General features: G+C 39.3%; 1 protein-coding gene across 3 annotated transcripts in view; it reads right to left on the reverse strand.

Moving 5' to 3' along the window:
* Positions 1-252: 252 nt before the first annotated feature.
* EPHA4 (EPH receptor A4) overlaps positions 253-27,919 on the reverse strand; it is a 134,651-nt gene continuing 106,984 nt past the window's right edge. Inside the window, exons 9-19 of one of the 3 annotated variants that reach the window (XM_070422232.1) lie at positions 23,428-23,486; positions 21,319-21,432; positions 20,883-21,068; positions 16,885-16,946; positions 16,241-16,450; positions 14,237-14,386; positions 10,313-10,506; positions 6,957-7,112; positions 5,665-6,605; positions 5,426-5,504; positions 253-791 (exon numbers count right to left, since the gene is read on the reverse strand). In XM_070422232.1, coding sequence (XP_070278333.1) covers positions 6,491-6,605; positions 6,957-7,112; positions 10,313-10,506; positions 14,237-14,386; positions 16,241-16,450; positions 16,885-16,946; positions 20,883-21,068; positions 21,319-21,432; positions 23,428-23,486 — 1,246 coding nt within the window. In that variant the 3' untranslated portion in view covers positions 253-791; positions 5,426-5,504; positions 5,665-6,490. Of the gene's footprint in view, positions 792-5,425; positions 5,505-5,664; positions 6,606-6,927; positions 7,113-10,312; positions 10,507-14,236; positions 14,387-16,240; positions 16,451-16,884; positions 16,947-20,882; positions 21,069-21,318; positions 21,433-23,427; positions 23,487-27,919 lie in introns of those variants that run through there. The other 2 variants (XM_070422231.1, XM_070422233.1) reach the window with 2 other exon arrangements.

The raw sequence follows: 27,919 nt of genomic DNA on the forward strand, positions 1-27,919 counted from the left end.
TACAGACATTTAACATTTCTGGGTTTCCTTCTAAGGGGATGGGCATGGTCTCCAGCCCACTATTTTGTGTGGCTCTTCATCTCAGAACTGGTGGAAAACCAGAACTCTTCAGGTGTAGCATTCCACGACATTCACAGGCAGTTCTAAGCATGAGGTTACACACACACACACACACACACACACACACCACACACACGCATCCACACAGACTCACACCTATGTACACACATCAAAACAGATAGTCAGCTCATATTTAGTCTAGGAAAAAAATATATTTATATCACTGCAATGGCACACCCTGGGTAAAATGTTACTTCAGCAATGCATATCATAGGCAGTTCATGGGAACTGGCTTTGTGTTGTGTGGTGGCACCTGACCTGGTGTCCATAATAAAACCTGTTGCCTTTGGTCACTTGCTGCCACACCAATGCAGCAGTGACGTACAGCAATGAGATATGGAAATAGATATAAATAAAACCACAAGGAGTTTGGGAACAAGGGTTCTGCAGAGCTGGTGCTTTGAGACAGTACATTCCTCAGTGCAACCGGAGAATAGATGCCGAACCTTGAATGTTTGCTGCTTCTTTCACTGGAAAGGGGATTTGAAAGTCATAGATTTATTTATTTCAGGTATTGGGTGCTGTTTCATCAATGTCTTTGCTCCAGAACTGGCATAGTAGAAGCAAAAGAAACACATTTCTAAGGAACCAAGAAGGGTGTGTTCTGTTTTCTTTGTGGGCTTTGTAATCAACAGGAAGGGCTGTGAGGCCAAGATAGCAGAATCTACTCCCTGTAGAAAAAAGAACAAGACTTTAGAGAAAGTTGTCAGCCAGCCAGTTGTCAACCAATATTGTAAGAAAGAATATAGGTACATGGAATTTGGTAGGGCTCAGTAAGTAGTCCAGGAGGGAGATCATAAAATCTTATTTCTTCTCCTGAAAAAAATGGCAACTATGACAACCAAAAAATTATGTGCATTTGCAGCTTAATTATAAGTACTTGGAGGAAGATACAGTTCTTATTCCTATTATATTGATGAGGACATTAAAGCGAAGAGAGGCTATGCTATCTTCTCATATTTATAAATGCTGAAGTGGCAACACTGGGAAGAGAAACCCACACAGTCTATGTCTATAGCAGTGTGTGAACAACCCCTCTTTGAAATGACTTGTATGGTTCAGTAGTGCAAGATGACAAGGGCTGTGTTGGTGAGGCTGTGAAAGGCAAACTGTAATACCGTAAAAACCTGGACACTAGCATCTAGTCTTTCTAAAGTGGGAAACTGTATGTCTTGGGAACATATGTATTTGGAAACATCCCAATCCATCAGGAGCCAACAATACAATTGAAAAAATGCAAACTCAGAAATTAAAAGTATTGGATGGTTTTCTTGAAAAGAAAATGACTTCTAATGAATGAGATTATTTAATTAGTAAAAGATCAATACAATCTGCATGGAATAGACAGAGAGGGAACCTGGGGCCATGGGCACAGTGAGAGGTTTGGTGCAACAATGACAGTGGTCTTGGGGGATCAAGCTCACCAAGAACTAATCTGCTACAGATGACCCATCAGTCTAGAATTGAACAAAGCTGGCACAATATAATTAAATCACTGGGGCTCCTCGTTTGCCAAATAATCAACTCAAACCAAAGGAAGCTATTTCCTTGTCTTGGCAACAACTGACTGTCAAGATTGCTTCTTGGACTGTAACTCCCACCCCAGTATCTATGCTTGGCAGTTGGCCTCAAATGTAGAGCAAGGATTAAGGCCAAAATTTATCTTTACTGATAAATTTGCTTATTTTATTAAACCATTGATTTATTTGTTTGTGTATATATATATATTATGTGAAGGAGATAAATAAAATTTAGTTTCTTTGAGGTAGATGACCATTATTTAAACTTATAGAAAATACTTCAGTCTGTTTGGAAAGAGATAAATAAAGTTTTCTTATAAAATAGTATAGAAATTACTTCTTAAGAAATTAAAAACTATAAATGTGGGTAAGGGTATAATTACCAAGGTCTTTAAGAAGCCATTTGTCAACATCATTTTGATAGTTATGAAAATAAAAAAGCAAAAGGACCAGATCTGTTTTTCCCACCGTTTCTTCTCTGAAAATCAGTAAGTCTATCAAATGTAGCTTTGCAACCTGAATGTAAAGGGATTTTATTGGGCAGGCATGTATTTATATGAAAGAAAAGGAGAACATGAATATGATCTTAAGACTCTGATGCAGTACAACCAACACCATATGGATATGCAAACATTTTGTAGAGGATATTTTGCTAATAGAAATTCCATTCTTAGGAGAAAGTGTAGTTTCCAAAACACATGTCTTCTTTCAGTTTGCCAACCCCTTCTTCTCAACACCTAGATATAAATATGTATTATATAAATATATTTGTAATATTAAGTGGGCTATTTGGGGACACTGTGTATGTGAAAAGGGTTGGATGTTTGAAGTGAGAAGTGTGGGAATGTGAAGGCTTATGTCTACTTGATGCCAGAAAGAGTGCAGGAAAATAAACCTTCTTTTCTCCTTTGAATTCAGGCAACTCCTTTATCAAGGGGAATTGCTAGAACAGAGACCAGACAAAGCATGTGGTCCATGTGGGATCATCGGTAAAAAATGTGACTTTCATTGTGGCTAAATAAACAAAGCATTGTCCTTTGAGTCAATCATGAAGACATCAAAGTGTCATTAGTATCCAGTTCCTTTCATTGCAAAGGAGCCTTATTTGTGCATTTCACTCTATTATATCAAAAAAAATTCCATGAATTTCTAAAGCTAAATCACACAGGAACAGGAATAATTTAATAGGTCTACCACTTTTTGTATAGATATACATTTATCCCCAAACACTATAAAACCATATAAAGTGAAGAAGCTTCATCTGCATGGCTCCCTACCACTAAACTTCATTTCACTCCACTCTGATGTGTCACAATAAGACATGTGGATTCACAGTGAAAGATGGATGAATAACACTTGGTACACTTCTCTTATGTGAAGTTCAGTGTGTCCCATGTAAGAGTATTTTATATACACTTACAATAGCACATGTTAGGAAAGGAGTTATTATTAAAGTGTCATTATCTGTAATTTACAGGTGGAGGAACTGAGTTATAAAGAAACTTGGAGTGCATTTCCCAGTGTCAACATCTCAGTTGGCTTTAGAATCCATAGCTGTCTGCATGCCAGAGTCTAGTTCCACACCCTGGGAAACAATGCAACCTTTCTATTGTGCTCACATTGCTCTTCTAAAATGTGTAACTTTGTGGAAGTCCTGGCATTAACACTCTTATTGCTACTGGATATGATTTTAGACACTTGGAAAGTCCTCTGTTGGCTTTTTCACTGGCCTGTATTCTAAATCTGTCATGTGTCAAAATTAAGATTCAGAAGGCAACCTTTGAATGAAAGTTTCATACACCTTTCTTTCAATCCCTGCCCAATAATTTCATTTAAAGAGATACCTACTGAGAAAGTAAAATGACACCAGCATAGAATATATTAGAATTGACATTCTCTCCTTTAAAATATTCTGCTTTGAGTATGTTCAATGTTTAGAAAAATATTTCAGGTCTTAAGTTCTTGAATTTAAGAAAGCAAAACATTTTAATTATTCAATATATGCAAGATAATGTTCTCTTTCTCTCTCTCTGGCCTATTTTTTTTTGTTTGTTTTTTTGTTTTGTTACTCCTCACCCCAGAATATTTTTCTATTGATTTTTAGGGAGAGTGGAAGAGAGAGGGAAAGACAGAGAGAAACATCAATGTGAGAGAAACACATTGATTGGTTGCCTCCTGCAAAAGCCCCAACCAGGGCCTGGGCTGTCGGGGAGGAGCCTGCAACCAAGGTACCTGCTCTTGACCAGAATCAAATCTGGGACCCTTTGGTCCACAGGCCGATGCTCTATCCACTTAGCCAAACTGGCCAGGGCAAGGTATTGTTCTCTTTTTACTTGTAAGATAATGCCATAATGCTGTCTTATCTGAATCAGTCAAAGATCTATCCTATCTAATAAAGATGAATATGCAAATTGACAGTCACTTCTCTACAAAGATGGTGGTGCCACAGCCAATAAGGAGGGAATATGCAAATTAACGCAACAAAAATGGAGGCGGCTGTCCCAGAGCTAAGGTGGGAGGTGGCTCCCGGCCCTGGAGCGAAGGCAGGAGGCAGCTCCCGGCCCGGGAGCAAAGGTGGGAGGCGGCGGCCAGAGCGAAGGCCCAGGTCCTGGGTGCCAGAGGGAAACCCGTGCCAGCAGCCAGGAGAAGGAAGGCCTATTCTTGTATGAATCTTTGTGCATCAGGCCTCTAGTATATATATAAAAACCTAAGTGACTGTCCGACCATTCGACCAGTAGCTGTGACATGCAATGACCACCAGGGGGCAGACGCTCTAAGCAGTAAAGGAGGGAGCCTGATTCCTTGAAGAATCTGCCATGGGTTAGGTTGCTGCTGGGGCACTGTTGGCCCCAAATCTGCTTCACCCGCACCCCAGACACAGAGATCGGTTTCAGCCCAATCCCCACAGGCCAGGCTGAGGGACCCCACCAGTACATGAATCAGTGCACCAGGCCTCTAGTTGAATATAAAATACTCAACAGCTTTGCTAAAAGAAAAAAATATATAAACTTTTTGAAAAGCAAACAAACCCCCATCTGCATTATCTACATTTGTCAACTTTTAACATGAATATCCAGAATTCCCAGGCTTTAGCAAAAGTGGTGATGAAATAAAAATTGTTGAAGCAGTTTAAACAACAAATTTCATATTTTTTTCTGAACAGAAAAGCTTTTATAACTCCTGTTGCAAAAGGTTTTGTACTAAACTGTCATGATTTGACAGCATCAAATTTAACATTCTTTGCTCTATAAGAAATAGCTTTCAGGATAAAACTAAGGAGAGGGAAATAGGTTATTAAAATCAGCCAAGCTGTTGTTTAATAGTGATAACAATGGAAGTCAAAAAAGTTAAAATTTGCCTAGTCAAAAAAAAGTTAGGCTGTTGGCTTCTAGGAATGAAGAAAGTTATTTATTTTACATGTTTCAAGAAGAAAATTCCAGGATTGAAATAGAAGCATCTTACACGTTTTTTATTAGGTAACTTTCTGATAATGAGGAACTCAAGGTGAGTTCCAAGTCTCACCACTGACATCTAGGTACATCCTCCCTTGCTACTCTGTTTGATGAAGGACTATAAGCAGGACATAAAAATAAGACTAACGGAAAGGATTTTCAACTGAAGCAAACTCTCTAAAGAGTGGGGCATGTGTATGACCCAACAAGATTTGAGGTTACCGCCTGGTACCCAGAAGAAGCTCAATAAGTATGTGTGTCATGAAGGGCACCAAAGGCCAGAGGAACCCTGTATAAGAGGAAGCACAGCAGTACAGGTCCATCCTCTTGTACCTGATCAAATATGGCTCTTATTTCACTTCTTCCTGGGAGAACAGTAGGGAAGCCATATTGGTTTTGGTCTTCTCTCCCGCTGTGAAGAGAGGATTGAAATACTGAAAGAACCGCAAACTACCTGACAGACCTGAAAACTTATTTTCTACTCAATGTTTCAAATAAGATCAAGTTTCAAAAAACGATGTTTTCATCAGAGAAGAATTCATTGCTTTTTTTTCGTTTTGTGTTTGCCTTACCTTGGAGATTTGGGTTTGCCTCTTTAAAGAAGGGAAGTGTGAACATTCCCTATTCAAGATTGTCACAGTCCACTAGCCGTAAGGTAGTTACGGTAAGTTTGTAGAGTCCCAAAATACAACTCTATGGCACAGCCTCAGGCCCAAAGAAACAGACCTCGTTTGTCCAGTCAGGGATGTAGGGTGTTTGGGGTTTATTATTATTATTATTTTTAAATCCACTTTCTTTTTCTTTCCATCCCCTCATGGCATCACAATCCACCAGGTGGCCTGAGCTTTGAGGAACAACACTGATGAGCCACCCGGTTTTCACCTGCGTTCTTCCCCCTGGCATGAACCAAGCCTTAATAGCTACAAGTGAGTCCTTCAGAAATGTTCCTGGGCATGGCCTTCATTCCAGTGAAAGAAGGAGGACTGTCATTGATGCCACAAACAAAATACTACAGTTGTAATTCCAAATGGAGTGAGGATCAGGATGTCTCAGAGAAGCCCAGTGTCCGGCAGCAGGTACAGCATCAAAACTCACAGGCGGAGTCCTATTTGCACAGGTATGTGTATTTTACAAACTGGTGATGGACCCAGTACTTCTGAGAAACAATTTGTTCCAGGTCGAATTCAAATGACACTGGTCATTTCTGTGAGCCCCATTTTCCAGCATTCTGTACACCAAGCAACACTGCAGATAGGTTTTTTGATTTTGTTTTTGTTTTGTTTTTTGTTTTTTCAATTTCAGAGGGCGAAGACGAAGTAAAAAAAGTGCAGTTCTTCAATTAAAGTGCATGGATGAGGTAAACTAATTTCAAGAGTTTTGAGTTTATTCAGTACTGGCTCAGACGGGAACCATCCTGCCGTGTATCTGCTGCATTTGGGTTCGCATCGCCTGGACGCTGCTCAAAATCTTATTCTGGTGGGTGACAGCTGTGATGCCGATTCGTGCCAGGTCGCTATACAGGGGTGGAGCGGGGTGGGAGGGAGAGAAAACAGAGGGAGAATAACGTTATGAGGGCTGAGAACCTCTCTTCTGGGCTTCATGCAGACACACATCTGAATCAGCCACAATTCATACAGCACAACAAGGCAGGTGTATTAAGATGTTTAATTAAGCAATTTAATGCAACAATGTAGGTGCTTTATAAAGGCTGTGTAAAATTAGACTCAATCAAAATGAAAGGCATTCCAGTTTTGTGTGTGTGTGTTTTTTAAATGGGGAGGATGATTATGCAGCTCAAAGCAAAAACAGGAAAATACTATTAAATCTAGATTTACCCTTTTGTGTTACATCGCTGAGTACTTACTCCTGGTTCATGTGCACCACAGCCTCTAGTGTGGTATAACCAGCAGCCGTGAAATTATCCTTATACCGGTCCATTTTAATGGCCTGCAGCCAGTCGCCCACCGATACCACGGCGGAGAATTCAGGGGAGCTTGGATCCAACAAAGCAGTGTTGGGTCTGGAAATGGAACAAGAAATTGTAGACAGAGCTATCAGTGAAACAGCAAGACTCAGAAGTCAAATTGCCTGAGACAGACAAGGGGAACTAAAACACCAAGAGTAAACATCGTCAAATGCCACTGTGATTATTTTTGCTCCCAATTTCACAAAGCTTCTAAAAAAAGTATCAATCGCCCGATTTGTTCTTAATTTCATGTCCCACATTTGTTTCATGTGAACCTCTTAATGCATTAATAATCATAGCAATTGTTTTTTGTTGTTTTTTTTTAACATCTTAGCCTGGGGTAAAGATTGGGGGAGTCCTTGTGGCTAAAATTGATTGTCTTTGCAGAAAGAGTCCAGTCCCTGCCAGCACTGAATATTATAGACTTTAGTGCAGCAACTATGGAAACCCTAGCGGAGTATGAGTAAGGAAAACCGAGCTTCAGTCTGCCAGACTTGATGGAAGGAGAAAGCAGCAAGAGTTCAAGTCTAACGTGCTTCGAGCCAGGTTTAGAGGCAGTCTCGGTGGATTCGAAAAAAAACTTGGGACAGCAGGGAGTTAATCCCCTTTAATCAACCCATGCCTGACCAGCACGCATGCCAAGACTGGAAGGAAGAATGGCCACTTTGATCACTGTTTAGACTGTGGAATGTGCTTCTGTATTCCCTTGCAGGGGCTCCTAAATAATCATTTCCACAAAATCTGAGCACATTTTATTAACTTAGTTATTAGTTTACACATTTCTCAGCCCAGGTGTTTGGTATGAGGTCATTGTTAAGAACAACTATAGTTCAAGGCAGGAATTCTGCCATTCTTCGTAGTATTGATCTATAATAAATCACCTATTAATGGAAAGTATTTAGTAACTGACTCGTAGTTATCTTCATCATCAAAATACATAATAATCACAAGGTAGACCTCTACAGGGTAGTCTGTACCACCCTTACTATAATTACCTCTATAACAACACTGCTACTTAAGTTTTATTTTCTTAAAGTTCCCTTTTCTCTAGAAATTATGGAATGAATTTCACCTTAACAGTTTGACATGATTTTCATTCTGAGACTATGTTGTTTGAATATAAGTGTTTAAATCAGAAGTATATCATCATGACTGAATTTTCACCCAAAAATGTTCTTTTCTTGTAAAAACAAAATTAAGTCAAACTAATGCCTTGATTCATTTTCTATACAGCAGAATTGATCCAATTCCATTCTTTATTTTAATTTTACCAGTTATTTTTGTTTGCATTGCTTCTTTTTTATGTAAATATTTTAACAAAGACTTGTTTTATCAGTTAGTTCTGAGCCCAGATATTAGCTTGCCTTTGTGACATATCTTTTGTGTCCATTGTTTCAATTATATCCAATTTTGTAAGTAAAATTCTACATATTTTTATGACAAGAATAATCAAGATTTAATTATTCCCCCAATTTCAAGTCAATAACAAATATTAATACTCAGAATTTTATATATCAGTGTTGAATGTTTATCAATTTAAATATTCATATCAAACAAGGAGCAACAGTTTGCATTTGCTTCTAACTTTACGCCAAGAACATTAGTAGGCAACGTGTAAACTCTAGGAGCCTGAGAATGTCAAAATGACCTTAGGATGAAAATATCCTCACTCCATATCAATACACTCCAACAGATACTCTCAAGTATGTTCTGGAAGTCTTTGTGCTCTCTGTGGAACACCATGACATTTGCCTAATTTTGTGCTCAGTAACATATCATGTTATACTACACCCCATTATCAGCAAGTGGTGATAAGCATTAAAGCTACTCAAGTACCATCAGTGAAAAAAAATTAGCATTGAGAAAAGTATATCCAATAACTCATTTTTTCCTGAACTTTGGTGCTAACCACACATTATGGAATATCAGTAGTTAAACAGTTTATGCTATCAGGAGAAGTTCCAAGCACTGGCCTCAGGACTCTCAGACATAACACATGGGCTCTGGAGCTGGAGATGTAAAAGCTGGAGGTTAACGTAGAAATAGGAGAAGCCAGCTACATGGAAACTTGGCTTTAGAGCCATCTGTTTTTACCCTCTCAGTGAACAGAAGAACAGAAACTAGCCCAGAAATGTTAGATTTGTTTTAGGTCACATAGCTACCAACTGGCAGGAGAAAGATGTGAATTCAGCTGGATGTTTTTGCAGAAGAGCTTGACCACTGAGCTCTTTGTATAGTGGCCAATGCTAAAGGATCTGAAAGCCTAAAAGAGAACAGAAGGTACCGCTGCTGTTCACTCCAAATTCTTTTTTTCATGCATTATAATAATAAGTGTAGTCCTTCTCATCTGCAATATTTAGGCTAGGGCTTCAGGAGAAAGACTAGAGGAGAACATCATAATGGGGGCCAAGACAGGAAGGGCTTGCATATTGTGGAGAAAATGTCATGCATGCCGAGCCACCTGGTCTTACTGTGCCTGTCTCTTAAATCATTTAACTGATAAAGATGGTCTATTCCTTTTTCCATGGAGCTGGTAAGCCAGTAAAGCTCAACCTCGTGAAAAAAAGTTCCCATTGAACTACAGAACTTGCAGCATCTTTATCTTCTTTCTGGACTGATACACTTCAATTTCCTCTTCCCAATGAAATAACTACCTCTTTTACAGGTGGTGCAATCACTGTAGTTTTCAAAACCCTTCTCAAACATTTGTCTGCATGCTTTGTAACTTGATCGGTTTCTATCTTGGTCCTGTTTCCTGCTACTCTTGAAGACTCATAAAAGAAAAACTTTAAGAACTGAAACCTAAGGCATCTCTTGTGACAATTAACACTTTATTTATAAGTCAACTTAAAATTGCAGTGCACAGAGAGCTGTCCTCTAATCCTTACTTTTTACAAACACAATATTCCTTTCCCTTTTCAAAATATGGCATCTAGCAACCTGAATGTTATCCCTCTTTCAAAATGTCCCTGTCCAACATCATAAAATAAGCACTTTAGTTATTTTGTTGTTGCTGTGTTGTTGTTTTTAATTTGTTTTTCTAACTATTCCTTGAGGCCTGACAGGTATTTGGCTCTTCAAAATGGTAAAGTGAACTACCATAAATACTTCACTAATTGAGAAAGAAACCACCCAAGTTGCAGAGAGCTATGAAGTGACCTCTTATTAAGAGGCAGGAATTAACGTGAGTCACCATTTGCCTGCCATCTCTAATGTATTCTTTCATACATCACTATTAAGTAAGCATGGCTCACCTGGAGCTCTCGGTTCCCGTCCTCTTCAAGCTGCTGGGGTTGCGGATGAGTTTGTCCAACATGTTGACAATCTGCCCAAATTTAGGCCTGTCACTCCTCTCCTTCTGCCAGCAGTCTAACATCAGCTGGTGGAGTGAGATGGGACAGTCCATTGGAGGGGGTAGCCGATAGCCTTCCTCAATGGCTTTAATCACCTATTGAAGAAAACAGGATGATATGTTAAGCTGCCAGGCAAGCTGTTGTTCACCCTCCTGATGGGCAAGTTCCCTGTACATTAAGCTGCCAGCAAGCTTGAGCATGGGAGCTTCTCCAATTCCTTAACAGAGGCCAAGCTGGACCTGCCTATTGCTGGCAAAAGGTTAGGCAAGCCTGCTGTTGCTATGAGGTGTTCTCAAATGGCAGGCCAAGCCAACCTGAAGCTCTCAAGTGAAGATGCATCAATGTTCCAGTGATTAGAATCCAATTAGATCAGTAAATGGTGTTGGTCTGACCCTCAGCAATCACAGGGCAATGACTTTCTTCACTCTGTTCCCAAGCGTCTGCAAAATACTCTTAGGAAAAAGAGACCCTAACCTTGTTAAAGGCCTTCCATAGGAAGTATTATTAATAGCTCCCTTCAAAATGCAAGTCTCTTTACATCGTTTTAAGCCTGTATCTTCTTGCTCAGACAGCTAATGGGTCAAAACCAGAGACCACCTCCCTGACTCCCAACCCAGAAGACACTGCCAACCTCTGAAATAGCACACCTCTCGATCTTTCTAGATGCCCAGCCTTTTCTACTTTTGGGAGACCAAAATACACCATTATGCCAATTCTATACCTCTTTCTTCATCTTACTTGGCTATCATTTGTCCCTGTTAAAGGTATAGTATATTTTTTAAAAGTGACAGCAAAAACATTTTTCATCTTCTTTTAGGCATTTCTATGTTAAAGGGGTCACAGGCACATCTAAGGAGAAAAGTTATAATGTAGATGATAATTGTCTTACTACCCAGAGTGGTCTCGCTGTCTAGTGAGCCATAAATAAATCATTCAACAGTCTTTTTTCTAATTCTAATTTTCCTAATCTGTCTTCACAGGTATTACTTATTTTTCTTATTGACTTTACTCTAAACCCCCCTTCTTCATGGCGTAAATCCCAGTAATGTAATACAGCATGACTCATGCCAAATTTAAAGAGGGGAATTACTTCATAATTTCTTGGCGACTCATAAACTTTGTTTATGGGTATCCTATGAGATTCTGGAGGTGCTTTTGCCTGTTTGGGGATTTTTTAAAGTTTTATTTGTTTCAAATCAGTCTTTCCACTCCAGCCCCTTTCCCACCAAAGTGATAGTTGCTAAGGAAACGACCAGTGGCTCTAGCCATCTCAATGACCACACTGCATTCACCCCGCAGTGGGTCTATTTGCTGTTGAACAATTAGCCTTCAACACAACATGGTCAGTTCAGTTGGGTCCAGTTTCTACATACCAATATGACTTCTTTTCTTTTTAACCAGCACACTGTTTCAGTTTAACAATCATCTGGTGATTTGTTTTGCCCTGTGATCCATTTTTTCCCCATTTTATTTATTTTTTTTTGCCAACATCCTGTTGTATTAGTATGTATGTAGTTCTCCTAAAGTAGACTTCTAAATGCTATCTTTCTTTAAAAAAATATATTTTATTGATATTTTACAGGGAGGAAGGGAGAGGAATAGAGAGTTAGAAACATCGATGAGAGAGAAACATCGATCAGCTGCCTCCTGCACACCTCCTACTAGGGATGTGCCCACAACTAAGGTACATGCCCTTGACCAGAAGCGAACCTGGGACCTTTCAGTCCACAGGCCAACGCTCTATCCACTGAGCCAAACCAATTAGGGCTCTATATGCTATCTTACTGAACATTATTCTACTTATTTCCAGTAATCACATTGATTCCCTCACTTTCTTTTATCTTTCCAGGTGCATGGTGTTGGCTCTAGACTTGAGGAAAATGTTTTATATCGAACTGATGACAATGCAAGCAACATCAGGCTAATGCCGGGGTAACACAATTTCTTATAATCCCTCAGACTGTTTAATGCTCCTTCATTAGCTCCCTATCCACTGCCAGCTTGCAAGATGACTTGTGGGTTAGCAAAGCATATTTTCTCAGTTTACTGCTGAATGTTTTGAAGGGCAGAGGATTAAAACCAACAAAAATCTTGATAAGTTTGACATATTTTCAACAGCTACTTTGACTCATTCACCATATGCCAAATTCTACTCAGCAAAGTAATTTTCCAGTTACATTTCCTATTGATTCCTGTTCTACACAGAATCCAACACGAACACAAATACACATGAATGCTAGATCAATGTTATTTGCAGAGAAAAGCAGCTTCAGATGCTTTTTCAGGGATAAAGCCAGACAACTAAAAATTTAAAACAACCAAAATGATTAACATAATATAGATACTATCAAGACTACAGGTTCTAAAAATACTTAGGGCAGGGAAACTAACAACATCTTTAGACAATCTGCTGTATGAGCATTTGGCCATGACTCTCAATTGAAAAAAAGGGGAAAGTTTAAATATAAAATAATTAAATAAGTAAATACTCACATCTACTTACTCACTTAGGTTGTTTGTCCTTGTCCCTCCAAAAATCTCTAACCCTAAACCAAATGTTGCTACAGGAAAGGTACTTGAAGGTATATGCATAATAGCATAGTCACATCAAACAATAGATTGCACACCCTTCACCTCTACAGCCTTTTCCAGTTTGCAGTTATCAGTTATGCTAGCTGCTGTCTTTCCTCCCATCTGCTACCAACCTTCCTTTACAATTTACAGATAATCCAATGTCAACACAACCATTCCTCTTAATCTGGTTAGGGAATTCTTTTTGCCCCACTAGACATGGAGTTCATTAGCTTCGCTATTGCGCTGAACATCCTTTTATTGATAAGGCAACAGCATTCTGCTTCTTAAGTACACCTGGTTCTTCATTGAATTGTCAAGGCTGTGCAAGTCCCTGTGTTTCAGGACATGACAGATGGTCAGGTAACATTCCACCTCAGAGAGAATTTTTTAAAAGATGACTTTTCCTAAAATATAATTTCTATTGATATTAAATACCATGAATCTATAAACACTCTGTGCTAATATTTTACCTCATATATTAAAATAATTTTTAAAGTTCAAAGAGTGTTCATTTTATTGTGATCTGACTTCCAACCCCAGAACTAAAACCTTTCCAGGATTAGCAAATACGTGTTCTAGGAACCCACTGCTGTAAGGTTTTTTCTTTTCATTTTTTGGCCCTTTCTCACTGGAGATGTTTGTAATTAAATTCTATTACTCTGGAATCTTATTAGTGTCATTATTGAATGCTTTACTGAAATTGCAGGCATTGTGGATACTCCCTTACGAAGTAGTCCAGATGGTACATTTAAAGGGATGTGCATAATTTACAAAGGGTCATTTAGTGAAGCTTTATTTTAGAGTCCTCAAGGGGCAAGCTCTAATTACAACTCTGTCAGCTTTAAAATATTCACTAGTTTTCTTGAAATAAACCTTTCATGTCAATTTTATCACATGTGAAATGTGTGTTTTTCATATATCCTTGCATTTTCTTCAAATTCAAAGTTTAATTTTGTTTCAGTATGAATTTGGAAGTTATCCAAGTTCAAATACTGCTCCATGTCACGACTCTATGCATCTATCTAAATCTACCTATCTGATCCATCTCCCAAACGATAACACTGAGGCTATAGTAATTTTGGTCCTTGAAATCTACCACCATAAGGTTTAACTATATTACTAGACACATTTTTATTAAGAACCCTGAGTTTAATGTATCATTTCAAGCTCAACAAGCACTCCATCATACACTAATGCGAAACTTCCTGAATTTCAATGCTAAGGCATATATTTCAGAACATAAAGACTCACATCTTGATTGGACATATCCCAATAGGGTCTCTCTCCATACGACATCACTTCCCACATAACGATTCCGTAGCTCCATACATCACTTGCTGATGTGAATTTACGATAGGCAATTGCTTCTGGCGCAGTCCACCGGATAGGAATCTTGCCACCCTATGAACATTCGAGCCATAAGTTATTCCCAAAGTACTTTACTGATGTGCCATTTGTGATTCTGAATGTCTTTAATGTTTGCCAAGCAGGACAAAAGCATTCCTGAGATAGCTCTCCAAACAATAACAAGAGATTTGTTTATCTTAACTAAAGTCTTCCATGTAGAGACAGTTTTCCTCAGATGTTTTCTTTTGTCACAGGGAAGTGAACAAGTAATCGGTTTAATTATTTTTAAAAAGCCTACCTATCATCTAAGCTCTGCTCAGGGAGATGTTGTAGAGGAAAAGGAATCTCAGGTTTTAGGAGGTATGTGTTAGCTATGGCATAGCAATAGATGTGCAGCTGATATTCCTTTTGACTTCTTGTTAAATTCTGTCACCCAGCAGCACAAAGGCAATATTTAATTTTGCTCCTAAAATCATGAACTAAGAAGTTAAAATTTTTATCATTCACATTCTCCTTCTACTCTTACACAGTATGAGAAACATGCTTAACACAGCTAGAAGAGAACAATAAATAGGCTCTTAGAGGAAGCCAAATAATGGCAGATGCTAGAGCCATTATCGACTTTAATAAAGTGAGGGCAGGATTTTGGTTACCATCTAATTAAAAAAGAAAACACCTGCAAAATTGGTAAAGCAATTGACTGTTAAAAATGCTTTATCTCCTCCCCCCCACCCCCCAAATGTCTTTTTAAATACAGTTTCATATTTCCTAGAGTTCCATCCAGGGAAATTAATTCAACTTGAATTCATACCCTTAAGCTGTTCAAGAGGCCATCATTTAAAAGTTTGCTTTATTAGGGCTACTATAAACAGGACATACATTGTACTGGCAATTGCACTGATTCACTGTCATTTACTCTGAAAACTTAGTGTATCACATTTAAACGTGTGACATACAGGACACTTGGGCTGCCTCTGACTTCCTTAAATATTTGGCTAAGGTTTTATCTATGTAAATGTATCATTCTAGAAGGCTCCTCTAATTTCTCTCTAACTACTGGGACAAAATAAAAGATCCCCAGTATTCACAAAGATGCATTATTTCCTAAATGAAAGCACTTGGAATTCAAAAGAAGATATGTGTAAGAATCAAAACTAGAACCAAAGAAACTGAACAATACAAGAAAAAAACAATAACCAACCAGACAACAAACAAAAAAAGTCCAATGCTTAGGATTGCAGATGCAAAATGTAAGCATTAAATGCCTGGTAACTGTCTGCTTCATGTTGATTTTAACAGTGTCAGCCCTAATGGCCAATAACTTTTATGATTCTGTGCTTATTCCATTAGTATCTTATATTCTGATGGCCCAGCTAAGATAGCACAGCCATTAACTGTACACTGATAACTCTTAACTGCCCTCTAATCCTGGCTTATCTACCAGTAGTAAAATGAAGGCCATTAGATACTGGAAAACCCTGCATAGTGTAAATGCTTTATAAATCCTGTATATACACTCTCAGAGCTGGTAGCCAAACAGCTAGAAACAATGCTCTGTGCTGTTTAAAATAAGGTTATTTTTAATAATAAAAAAGAACCAAATAGAAAACCTAAAAAAAAAAATAAAGAAAGCAGGAAGGGTGGGAGGGAGGGAGGAAGGGGAAGAAAAATGTAAAAAAAAATACAATAAGTGAAGGGCTACTTTGTGGCTTTGTAAAGTGGTTGCACATATAGAGACTGTTTCAAAATCCCTGTCTAGGAAACATGGTACAAAACTGGATGCATGGCTCTGAAGAGGCCCTGAAGGATGATGAGCCTATTGTAATCACAAAGGACTTAAGCATCAAAGCAAGCAGAGTGGAATAGTTTCATCAGAGTGAAAACCCAGAGGTTGTAAATCCTCCTTACCCTTGTGGTATAAGCTGCTTCCGGATCATCCTCAAGAACTCGGGACATGCCAAAATCGGACACTTTGCAGACCAAGTTGCTATTTACCAGAATGTTCCGTGCAGCCAGATCTCGATGCACATAGCTCATATCAGATAAGTACTTCATCCCAGACCCAATGCCACGAAGCATGCCCACCAGCTGAATGACTGTGAATCTGCCGTCATTCTTCTGCATATAAAGGAATGGGGAACAATCTCATTAGCTTTAGGCCAAATTAATGTTTACCAAACATTTCTATTACTTGAATCTTTTTTGATAGCTGTATCCAGTATGCAATCAAATTAAACATTATTTCTGGGCCTTTTTGACCAAAGTCACTAATTCACTAGTAAAGTGAATATATCTGAGAAGCTGGGTTTGCTTCCTGTGACAGACGGAAATTATCCAACTGTAAGGAATCTAAGACTCAAACAGTACCACAATATAAGAATAAATCAAATAAATGGATTATCTAATAGTCTTTAAAAATCACATCATTCTCTATTTCTCCCCTTCTTCCTTTGCCCCATTAAGAAATGCCACCAAATACAATGGATTCAAGGAGTCTGTAAGAGTTTTCTGAATACCAACATTCTTGGGTTTAATGTAAAGCAGTCACATACCCTGAGGAATGCATCCAAAGAGCCATTCTCCATGTACTCTGTTATGATCATCACTGGTTTACCTAGAGTTTTGAGAAAGAAAAACACAAACCCTTGATGAGCACTGCAGTTAATGAGATAAAAATGGGCTGTGCACAATTTTACTGCCAAGACACCTGTCTTGTGTGATCTAATTTAATTAAAACAAGCCAAGCTTATGCCTCAGCTGTGGAAAGCTAGAATGAAATATTAAAAAGACGAGTAGGTTTAAGTTCCATCTGGAAGGTTAACCCTTTGCATGGCTTGTTGACAAGGTCTTTAACTAAAGTGGCCTCTGGTACCCAGGGAGCACATGAGTGGATAATTGCTCTCTCAAGCCAAAGGGGAAGAAGATAAATGAGCAGGCCTGTTTAAAGGCGGAAAAAAAAAATCTTTAGGATAATTAATTAATTTTGTCCCCAGAAGAACCACTTGTGTGATACTAAAGGAATCAATGGACAGAGACACTTTTTTTTTTTTACTTATTTGGAGAAACCCAAGTTTCAGAAAGCAGTAGCTATGTTGATGACTTCATTGCTCGGACACATCTTAAAGATCAAGCATGAACAATATTAACTTCTTTCTTCTCCTTGCTCAGATTAGGGGTTGTATCCTTTTTGTCTCTCTTTCCCTTTCTATAAATAAACTTATTCTATTTGTTTCCTTAAGCCACCAACGTCAGCAACAACAAAATCACAGAAAAAGTTCATTAAATTATTTCATCCTAGACAGCACTCTTAATTCAGTACTAGAACATTCTTGCTCTCCACTCCATCCTCTCTCTCTCTCTCTCTTTTTGGAAAAAAAAAAAAAAAAAAATCAAAATCATGTTAAGGTTTGGGGAAGTAGAGAAACACCATTTTTATTTCACTTTAGTTTTCTTTCTGAGGACCTTAGGAAATTAGAACCATTCTTTAGTTTCTTAATCGCTGGCAATGGACTCAAGGTCTGAAATTCCTTTTTTCTAAAGGGGATTTGTGGGAGTAGGGAGGGAGGGGGCATAAATCCTCGATATTTTACTAAGGGAAGCTTTAGAGGAAAGAGAACATAAAAGATTCCCTGAGAGGAAAATAAAATGTTAGTTTGATAATAAATCAAAAATATTCACACTTTCATTGATGTAATTGTGGACTGTTTGGACTTAGGGAAAATGGGCTGGGATATGTCACTGCTGAAAAGCACCCAAAATTATTCCATACAAACACATTTCCCACCCAGAACCCCTATCAGAGTAGACTGTTCTGGTGAAGGGAAAAGGACACATCTTTGTTTCAGAGGCAACAATTTTGAAGAACAGACATTTTTAATTTCAACAAAGTACAATTTATCAATTTGTTTTTTGATTGTATTTTTGGTGTTCTGTCTAAGAAATCTTTCTGAAGCAAAAATTTTGGATTAGAAACCAATACCCTGGAGATTTTAATTTCAAGTGATGAATGAAAGCTGGCAGAAAAAGCAGGAATCGTGGTGAAGACTGAAGGATGAGTCAAACCACTTCCAGTCTCTCTCCTTGGCTGGAGAGGGTGAGGGTGGTCCCTGTCCACCTCTCCACTCGCCATCAATTTAAACAGGAAGCTCTTAGTTCTTAGCTTCATTTACCCTCTATATCTGTGACCCCAGTCTTCCAGATAGACACAAATGCATCTAAATGAGTTTTAATTAACCTGCCTCAATCAAAAGATACTTTGTCAACTCATGAGAAAGGGTGACCCTCCTGGTGGAGCGTTAACACCTACTTCCATTTCACCAGACCCTCTGGAGATGCAGGAGAAGAGAGTGGAGGATCCAAAAGACAGGGGGGTAGTGGGGAGAATTTATAGTCTCCTTGTCAATTTAAAAAGTTACTCAAGTAACTGCTGGTAATGAATTCACACTCTTCCAGGCCACCTTTTCACCCTCACACCTCCCTAGTCCGACTGTTGGCACCATCTTCACAATTTTTCTACATTCCTTTTTCTGCTTATTAACAGTATCCATTTGTCAGAATCTTTATGAGCTCTACAAGAGAAATAAAGATGAATATCTGCAGAAGCAAAGGGGCTTATAAAATTGGCCTAGGCTGGGCTCATGGGTGGAAGTGGGTCCTTCTCTGGAACAGAGGGGGATGCGGGTGGCTAGGGGAGAGGTGGGGGGAGGGGACAGCGCCTCTGGTGGAAATTTTAAATCATTTTAATTCAGTGACAACTGCATTATGCAAATGCACCCAGTCGTTTATAACAGTTACAGCTGTAATAGCTGTGGGTTTTAGAGGCACGGTGGGACTTTCACACAAAGATCCCCTGTTTCTTCTCTCTTCTACAGAGGTGCTGTGAAAATCACTGTCTGCCGCAGGAAAAACACCCCAAGCTGAACAGAGCCTCCTTTTGAGAAACTGGACCTGCAGAAGTATTTAGACGGAATGTTATCTTTTAATTAAAGTAGTGAAGGACCCTGGACAGCCCCTAAGGCCACAGGCAACAGAAAAATATCCTGTCTGTAAAACTAATCTTAAAAAGCAAATAGAGCTATTCTATGCTAATTATAGCTTTCACCTTAGGTGGAAAAACTGTATATCCTTCTCCCTAAAGATCCTTTTTCTGAAGAATTCTGAAGATGGGGGAAGATGTACTTCTTAAGACATGATAACACCAGCTAACACTTAGAGTTTGTTTTGTTTTTTTATGTGCCAAGCATTATGCTAACCACCCTAAATAATACAGCCAAAATAACCTTGTAAGGCAAGTTCTATGTTATCTCTATTTTACAGGTGAGGAAACTGAAATATTGAGCAACGAGTCAAGGCCACCTGCTTAGCCAGCGTGTAAATCTTAGGTCACTGGGCTAAATGCAGGTTTCTGAAGTGTGGTCCCAGGAACCGCATGCACCTTTGGCTTATCTTACAGCTTGAAATTTGAACTCTTGGACTTCACCCCACCTGAGGACGAGGTTCAGGAAACTGATTTGACACGTTTTTCAGGATTCTGATGCATATTTCAGTGTGGGGACCTCTGAACTAGTGTATACTTTCTCACTTTTTAGTAACCTCTTTTTCTCTTCTTAAAGATTTTATGCCCTGTGTCAGACCTCCCCCTTGGCCTCAGGTCTAATGTCCAATGTTTAATATTTAACCAACCCTCCCTCCTTCCCTTCACCCGTTGGAGCAGCCACTTTATCCACGATGTCTGAGGATGCATTTCTCAGGCACCTCCAATCAAGTAAGAGGCACCCTGGGCTTCCCGGAGCCATAGTCCCAGGCTTACAGGATCCTTGACTTGTAGGAACTGTAGGAGGTACTAAGGCTCCTGGAACAGAGCCACCTTCAGTAATAACCACTTCAGCTGCGTTGTCCATGTGGCATTTTATAAGTTGGTCTTAGCCAGCCTCACCAATGCATTCAGGGTTTGCTTTGTAAAATACATCTGTGGAGCTGTGTTGTGTTTTAACTGAAGCGTGGTTCGCAGGCTCAGGGAATGCTAATGGACTAAAAAAGGAAAGTTCAACCAGGTGTTACTGTAACTGGGTGCTGAACTGCAGCAGCCATAAATCAGGCAGAGCAGACAAGCAAATCCCCCAGCCTAATAAAGATTCCCAAGATCCACTCCCCGCATCTGGAACTGAAGCCTCGAGCACAAGGTGTGGTGAGGTTTTTGTTGTGTTTTATATGAAAAGTACTTAAAATTTATTGTGCTTACCATCTGCTTGTGCCTACCTTGTGACAGTCAGTTGGGTCTAGCAAAGATCTGAAAGATGGCAAGGCATACCAAAAATCTGCAATATTAATTTCCCTAAAATCTCACACAAGCTGCCTTGGAAAGAGTGGTATCAGCCTAAACCATAGACCCATTTAGAGCTGACTACAAGATTAATGACTTGTCCTGCACTGATTTCCTCCTATTAGCAATCAGTGGGGCTGCTCCATCTGTCATTTCCCTGGAAAGAAATGTGTGTTTAATTTGCCAGGAACTTCTAACTTGGCTTTGTAAAGGGAGTGACCTGCATACATTTGGTGACGACGCCTTCCATGTGAATTATATTCGGGTGGTCAAACTGTCCCATGATGCTGGCCTCACTCAGGAAGTCTCTCCTCTGTTTGTCTGTATAACCGGCTTTCAGCGTCTTAATGGCCACACAGATCTCTCTCTTGCCAGGCACTTTGAGACGCCCACTGCAGACTTCACCAAATTCACCTTTGGGAGAGAAAAAGAATTGACTGTGGACCAGAAACACATTCAAGATGAAAGAGTAATGGCAAACATTTGTTGAGTGCTTATTACCCGCCAGGCACAGTGTTAGTGTTTTACATAAAGCCAGGAAATGTCATGTTCACAGATATTTACATATAGATATGTACGCACAATACACCCATATGCATTTATATAATCATATATGGATATTTAATACCCACAAAGAAAATAGGTTTATTAGAGAGACACTTACCAACTCCTATGACTTTTTCTATCTTAATGCAGGATGCGTCGATTTCTTTGGCAAATTCTCTAACTGCTTGGTTGGGATCCTCGTATGTAAAGGGATCCACATAAGTTCTAACACCTAAGTAATAGACACATGATAGAGTGACCAAACACTTCTCAGGAGCCACTAATAAACTTAAGTCTACAAATACTTAGCACAGGGAACGTTTTCTTAGCACGATAAAACAGACTTGGTGTAGACATATGACAATGTTTAAATTCTTGCTCTGGTTGTCATTAGTGCATAAACAAAGAATCGTTAACTACTTAAGAGGCTGGAGCTCCCCTGACTTCCTGAAATATCTTCACACTTCAAGGACAAATTTTTTAAAAAAACAACTCATCCCAGGGAGAAAATGAGAGTTCTATAAGGAAATTTGGAATGTGTTAACTGAATATTGTTTCCTCATCAGTTGTCCTTATCTTACCCATCTCCAGCTATCCTCCTTTAGTGAGATAATAAGAACTTTCTTTTTCAACTGGCCTTGTCTACATGGTGTCACCCTTTTGCCCAATATCTGGACCAATTAAATATGTGACCAACAATTAACAAAGTAAGATTAAACCTAGGTTAAAATAGACAAGAGGGGTCATCTCAGCAAATTGATTTGAGAATATAGCCTCTCCATTGGATCTCCACTTTTTTTCTGTTTTGGGAAAAAGTAAAGACATTGAAGCTTCACCTGGAAGCTTTAGCTAAGGAAATGTAGCCTAACTGTGAATGGTTTGAATACCAGAAAGTGTAATTTAGCCATAGCCCACAGCCACTTGCAAAAAAATTCAGAATGTGACCTCTGGAACCACCGGGGGATGCACTATAATTCCTGGGAACTTTCTGCTGGCATTCACACCTCTCCTTCCCCTGCCTGAGCTCCTGGGGCTCTGGGGCACTGAGAGGGTATAAGACAATGAATGTCCCAATCCTTTTGATTTTTGGGGCCTGTCAGTCTTGTCCTTATCACAGAAAAATTACATTTTTGTTTTTAAAAATATATACATCGTGCAAATTAAAAAATGTTTAAGAAAACAAGGTAAATAATAAAACGTTGTCAAGCCCTACATAGCCTTTATGACTTTAGGTACTTCACCCAAGAAAATCTTTCTCAAGATTATTCTTCCTACTGCTAGCCTCTCTCTTCCTTTTACCTCCTGGCGCTGTCTAATAGGGGACCTATTAGGCACATGTTGCTATTTAAATGTTAATTAGTTAAAATGCAATAAAATTTACAATTTACTTCCTCCTTCACACTAGGTACTTTTCAAATATCCAACAGTACATGTGGCTGTTGGCTAACATATTGGCCAGTGCAGATGGAGAGTACTGTGCTATCATCTCAGAGTTTCTAATGAACAGTGTTCCTGAAGGGTTATCAACCTCTGTCCACTTAAGAGTCTTGTCTCTTCCTCAAGTCATTCTAGAGCCAATTCTTTGAATTTATTCATTGATCCCTTTTGGATCAAAAGAACTAGAATCCACTAAAGAAATATTGATGGTCCTGAATTCTACATATTGGGGGGAGAGGAGGTATAGCAATTACAGCTCAATTCCTTATTCCTTCCCCAAAATTGTTACCTTCAAATGTGAAAAAAAAAATTTGTTACCTGTTTATTGCCACCCAACTACAAAAATGAGCCAGCTAGACCAGTGGTTGGCAAACTGCGGCCCCTTGAGTGTGGCTCTTCCACAAAATACCACGTGCGGGCACGCACGTATAGTGCAATTGAAACTTCGTGGCCACACTCAAGGGGCCAAAGAGCCGTATGTGGCTCGCAAGCCACAGTTTGCCGACCACTGAGCTAGACCAATACCTTTTCAAAGTGGAGGATAAAAGAAGGAAAAAAAGGGAAGGGGGGGGAAGGCTCTAAAGGAATTTCCCCAACCCCCATCTTTAATCTCACTTTCAAGAATCCCCATTGACCTGTTTCAGTTTGATACCCCAAAGTATATTATTTAGATAATCCTATAAAAGGAATCTAATATGAACAGCTATGTGAATATTATTCAGACATTTCTAAACTGAAAACAGGAGACATGGTCTAAAACTAAAATTATTTCTAATCCAATGTTTCATACCTTGATTCAAATGTTTCTCTTCATCTGCCTCTTGCTTGGCTTTACTGTATTTACTCCGTCTATTAAAAATATTAAAATAGAAAACAAATTTCAAAAGCTGAAAGAACATAAGTTTTTGAAACCATAATATGTCAAGCATTTCACAGATGAGAAAACTGAGGTTCATGGAAGTGAACTAACAAGGTAAATAATCTGTCATCTTCTTAGTGAATCATGGTTTCCAGCACAAGTGGTCAGAGTGCAGAGCCTCTGCTCCTAACCACTATATTAAACTGAGGTGATAAAGCAAATATTTTATAAAAAATTACAACTTCAAATCCTCAAAGAAATGTATATTATTGAAGATAGATTATAAATTTATTGGCTAAGTTCCACATATGTATTCTAAGTTAGAATAGTTTCCATGGAAGAATGTTGCATAAATCAAATAGCAATAATGTTCAGTATGTGATAGGTAACTCATTATCATATTATATGATATTCTTACAGCAATAGTCTTGTGGTTATTGGTTTCAGCTGCTGCATACAAAAATCCTCAATTATTAATGGAACTTTCAAGGGTAAATATTTTCTTTGTACTAGATTACATTCCTTAAGAGTTTGTAGAAAATTTGCAAAAGTGAAAACGAGAAGTTTTCATTTGTAGTCTAATTCTCTTTCCAAAAAATGGTGTATGGCCTTGCAGTTGGCATTCACTATTTTTCCAAATACCCTCTAGGAGTGAGATCTGGCTTTGCTATAAAGTTTTGGGAATCAGAAATCTTTATTATATATAAAACTTAAGCCAGTAGTCTTAATACATTATATATGTACCAGAGGCCTGGTGCATGAATTCCTGCACCAGTGGGGTCCCTTGGCCTGGCCTGCAAGTAATGGGCCAAAACTGGCTCTCCAACATCCCCTGGGGGATCCCGGATTGCTAGAGGGAGCAGGTCAGGCTGAGGGACCCAACTGGTGCATGATCGGGGCTGAGGAGGAGCTGCAGGAGGGCTCCAGGGCGTGTCTAACCCATCTCTCCCAGTCCCAATTGGCTGGACCCCAGCAGCAAGCTAAACCACCAGTCGAAGCATCTGCCCCCTAGTGGTCAGTGCACGTCATAGTGACTGGTCTAATGGTTGAACAAACAGTCGGATATTTAGCATATTAGGCTTTTATATATAGGATGTGTGTGCATATATATGTGTATAAATATCACATAAAGAAATCGAAAAATTAACTCAGTTGCTATTACAGATCTTTAAAGTTTGGAAAGATGAGACCAAATTAATGCATACAATGCGTACATTTATGTTTCTGTCAAAAATGTCAAGTTGACATTGGAGTTTATAATCGTTTTGTATTTTCTCAGAGCTTTAAAGAGATCAGTCAAGACTGTTACATATGAGGAAACTGAGGCTCTGAGGTGACAAAGGTTCCCCGAAGGCCAGTGTGGTCCTGTTGGAATCTGGTAACCAATTCCTGACTGTGAACAAGTAGAGAGGGCAGATGATCATGTAAAGGGAGAACCTATCAAGCCAGGCGAGGACAGAGGCAGCCCTATCACGGTCACATGTTCCAGGCCTCTCACCCGCATTCCTCTCCTCATTGTCAGCAATGCAGGAGCCAGCTCCACAGTCAGCCCCTCAGAGCCAACAGATGTCCCTCAGTGTGTGTAATTCCCTTGCAAATAATAACACCTTGCACTTTTGCACTGTATTTAACGTTTCAAAGTGCTCTCATTACTCCTCCCCTAACTGTTTGCAAAGCAGGAAGCAGCTTAGTAAACAGAGACCCAGTTACGATAGTTAAGGCAAAGCATGTATAATTCAGTCCCAAATGACAGTTTGTCTTTTTAGTTTGTAGTTCACTTTTGGAACAGTCTTCACATCTACTATTTAGTTGCATCTTCACCATAACTCTATGAGAGCAATCAGGCAGACACACACACACTCAATCCCACTGTACAGACAAGGGAATGGGTGCAGCAGGGAAGAGATTCACCCATGACCCTCTCAGCAAGTACTGGAGTGTGTCTGCCCTGATCTGGCTCACACTTCACATACTTCTCATAGTGCAGATGAAGCTATACGATAGCATGAGAGTTAAAGATAAGTAATTTTACATTTTATATCAGTAAATCCACTTAAATTGTATTCCACTCTGCTCTCAAAATCCACTTCTTCATCAAGGAAACTAAGCAAGTTTAAGTATGCTGCAACCAAACTTTAGTAAGAAAGATATAGTCCCATCCAAACCTCTCTACCCTTCCCCTTTTAAAGGAAACAGGAGTGTTAAGTCAGGGACCATGAAAACAACATTTCATGTCAGGGAAACTCCTCCTGGCTTCGTCCCAAGGGAGTGATAGGATCCTGCAGCCTCAGAGATTGTATCTTATCAGAGCTCCTAAAAGCATTATCTAAAATTACAAGTATATCTTTTAAACCACTTTAGATCTCCAGTACTGATTGGAACATCTCTCCTTTAAAAAGAGGCAGGGGAGGGGAAATGCATACAACAGGAGAGCTTTGGTACCTATTAAGCTCATAAAAAAACGCTGGTCTGCACCTATAGAAACAAGGGGCCTCAAGCTGCCCAGGGGTGGGGTTATCTGTTTCATATCTAGCACATTCATTAAATACGTGCTAAGCCGAAGGAAATGCAAAATGGCAGGGATCATTAATTATAAGGCTGACATGTCCATCCTTTCCTCAGGCTCCTAAACCTGGAGGGGGAATTAAATTAGAGGCAAAACTTCTTTACTTTGCAGTGTGACTCGGAGGAGAGGACCCTACAAAAGTACAGGGAATGCTGGAAAAGAAACACTGGAATTATTGTTCAAAGGCTAATTGTAGCCTATTAGCTTTTTAATAATACCTTGAAAACTCAAATGCCTCGGTCCTGCTCTACCTTTGTCACCTGATGACCCTTTCTCCTTGTCTCAGGGTAGGACAATGTGGCCTTTATTGTCCCAAGAAAGCAAGCCCACTGAAGTGTGTTATTGGGTCAGCCAGCCCGGAGGAAACCACAGGCTGGCTGACCCAAGATGTGCTAACTCCGTACTGATCTCCGAGGCAGATCACCTGAATGGCAGAAGGAAACCTTTGTTGAAGAATTTTTAATTATTAAGATGTGGGCAAGCTGATTTAAAAAGGGCAAGGAGGGGAGTGGTTGCTTAGCGAATGCTCCAGAAAGAAACATGGAAACTTTCAACTGCAGGAGTCACAGAAAAGCGTCTCCTCTGCAGGTGAAACTTTGAAAGCCAAGGAGCTAAGCCCTCCCTCTGTCAAAGGGAGGCACAATAAGGGTATTAACATACTTTGTTGAGGATCAGCAGGAGCCCCTGAGCTGCCCTCCCAACCAATGTGTTGTTCCTGGCACCTTGACTATCCTCAATAAAACAAACCAAACAGTGGAGGGGAGAGATCAGGGGTGCAGCTGAAACCCAGCTTTTATTAAAATACTAACTTCCCTGACCAAGTGAATGGATTTGATTGATGTGGTTCACTGTTCCAAAACTAATTAGTAAAAGGTAAGTAATTTATTCAGCTAAAGTGCAGATTGAAGAAGATAAGGCAAGGTCATAACTAGCCGGGTCCAGGAGAACCCTTTCTAGCATTCAGTGGCATCACTCATGATGATTCATAGAAGCCATCCTTCTTTATTCCCTTCCTTAAGTTGTCATTGTTCTTGAACCAAATGATGGCTAAATGTTCTTCACAAGCAACATTTTGAAATGGTTGGAATTGAACCGTACGATTGCAGGAAGGTCGTTCTGAAATGTTCCTGCAGTACCATCTGCCCCTAATTGTATGAATTTACATGGCTTCATCAGAGCCAATTTAGGCTACCATTTAAGTGTATTCATTCCTACGTGATCATAATATTCCAATGAGGACACCAGGGAAAGGCAGATACAGACTGAATGGTAACTGGTTTAGCACTACTTGAACAGTTGGCTTCAAAGTGGCCAATCTTAACCTTCCTAAGAAGACAAAACCAACTTGCAATGTCTGACTTTATAGTATGCATTATTAGATTTGACATTAATTCACAGAGTACAACTATTACTAACATCACTGACAGACTCTTACAATTTTGGTATGATAGAACTGTCAATGTTAGCTTTTGATGTAGGTCAAATTTCCAGTTAAGAAGACATTAAAATAATCTATCTATGCCAGTATTGGAAGTCAGGAGAGATGGATTCCTGTCTGGATCAAGCAACTAACCAACTGTGTGACCTTGGTTCAGTTAATTGTTTAACCGCCTCTCTAGTCCTCAAGTTCCTGATATACGAGATGGCAGTGGTAGAATTCCTCAGTTTCCTAAACAAGAAACATTGGTGTAACTCCCCCATAAATTTTGTCATAGACACTTCTTTTTTTTTCTTAAAGTCAATTCACTTCTTTTTCTTAATTCAGGTAAAAGGAGTACTTTATACCCCTAATATAAATGGAAACCCAGAGTCACTTGCCATCATCAGAAGGTCAGTATCAAAGCAGCTATACTCGAT

This window comes from Myotis yumanensis, unplaced genomic scaffold (assembly GCF_028538775.1).
Source record: "Myotis yumanensis isolate MYYU_CA2020_CCGP unplaced genomic scaffold, mMyoYum1.0.hap1 SCAF_8, whole genome shotgun sequence".
NCBI lineage: Eukaryota > Metazoa > Chordata > Mammalia > Chiroptera > Vespertilionidae > Myotis > Myotis yumanensis.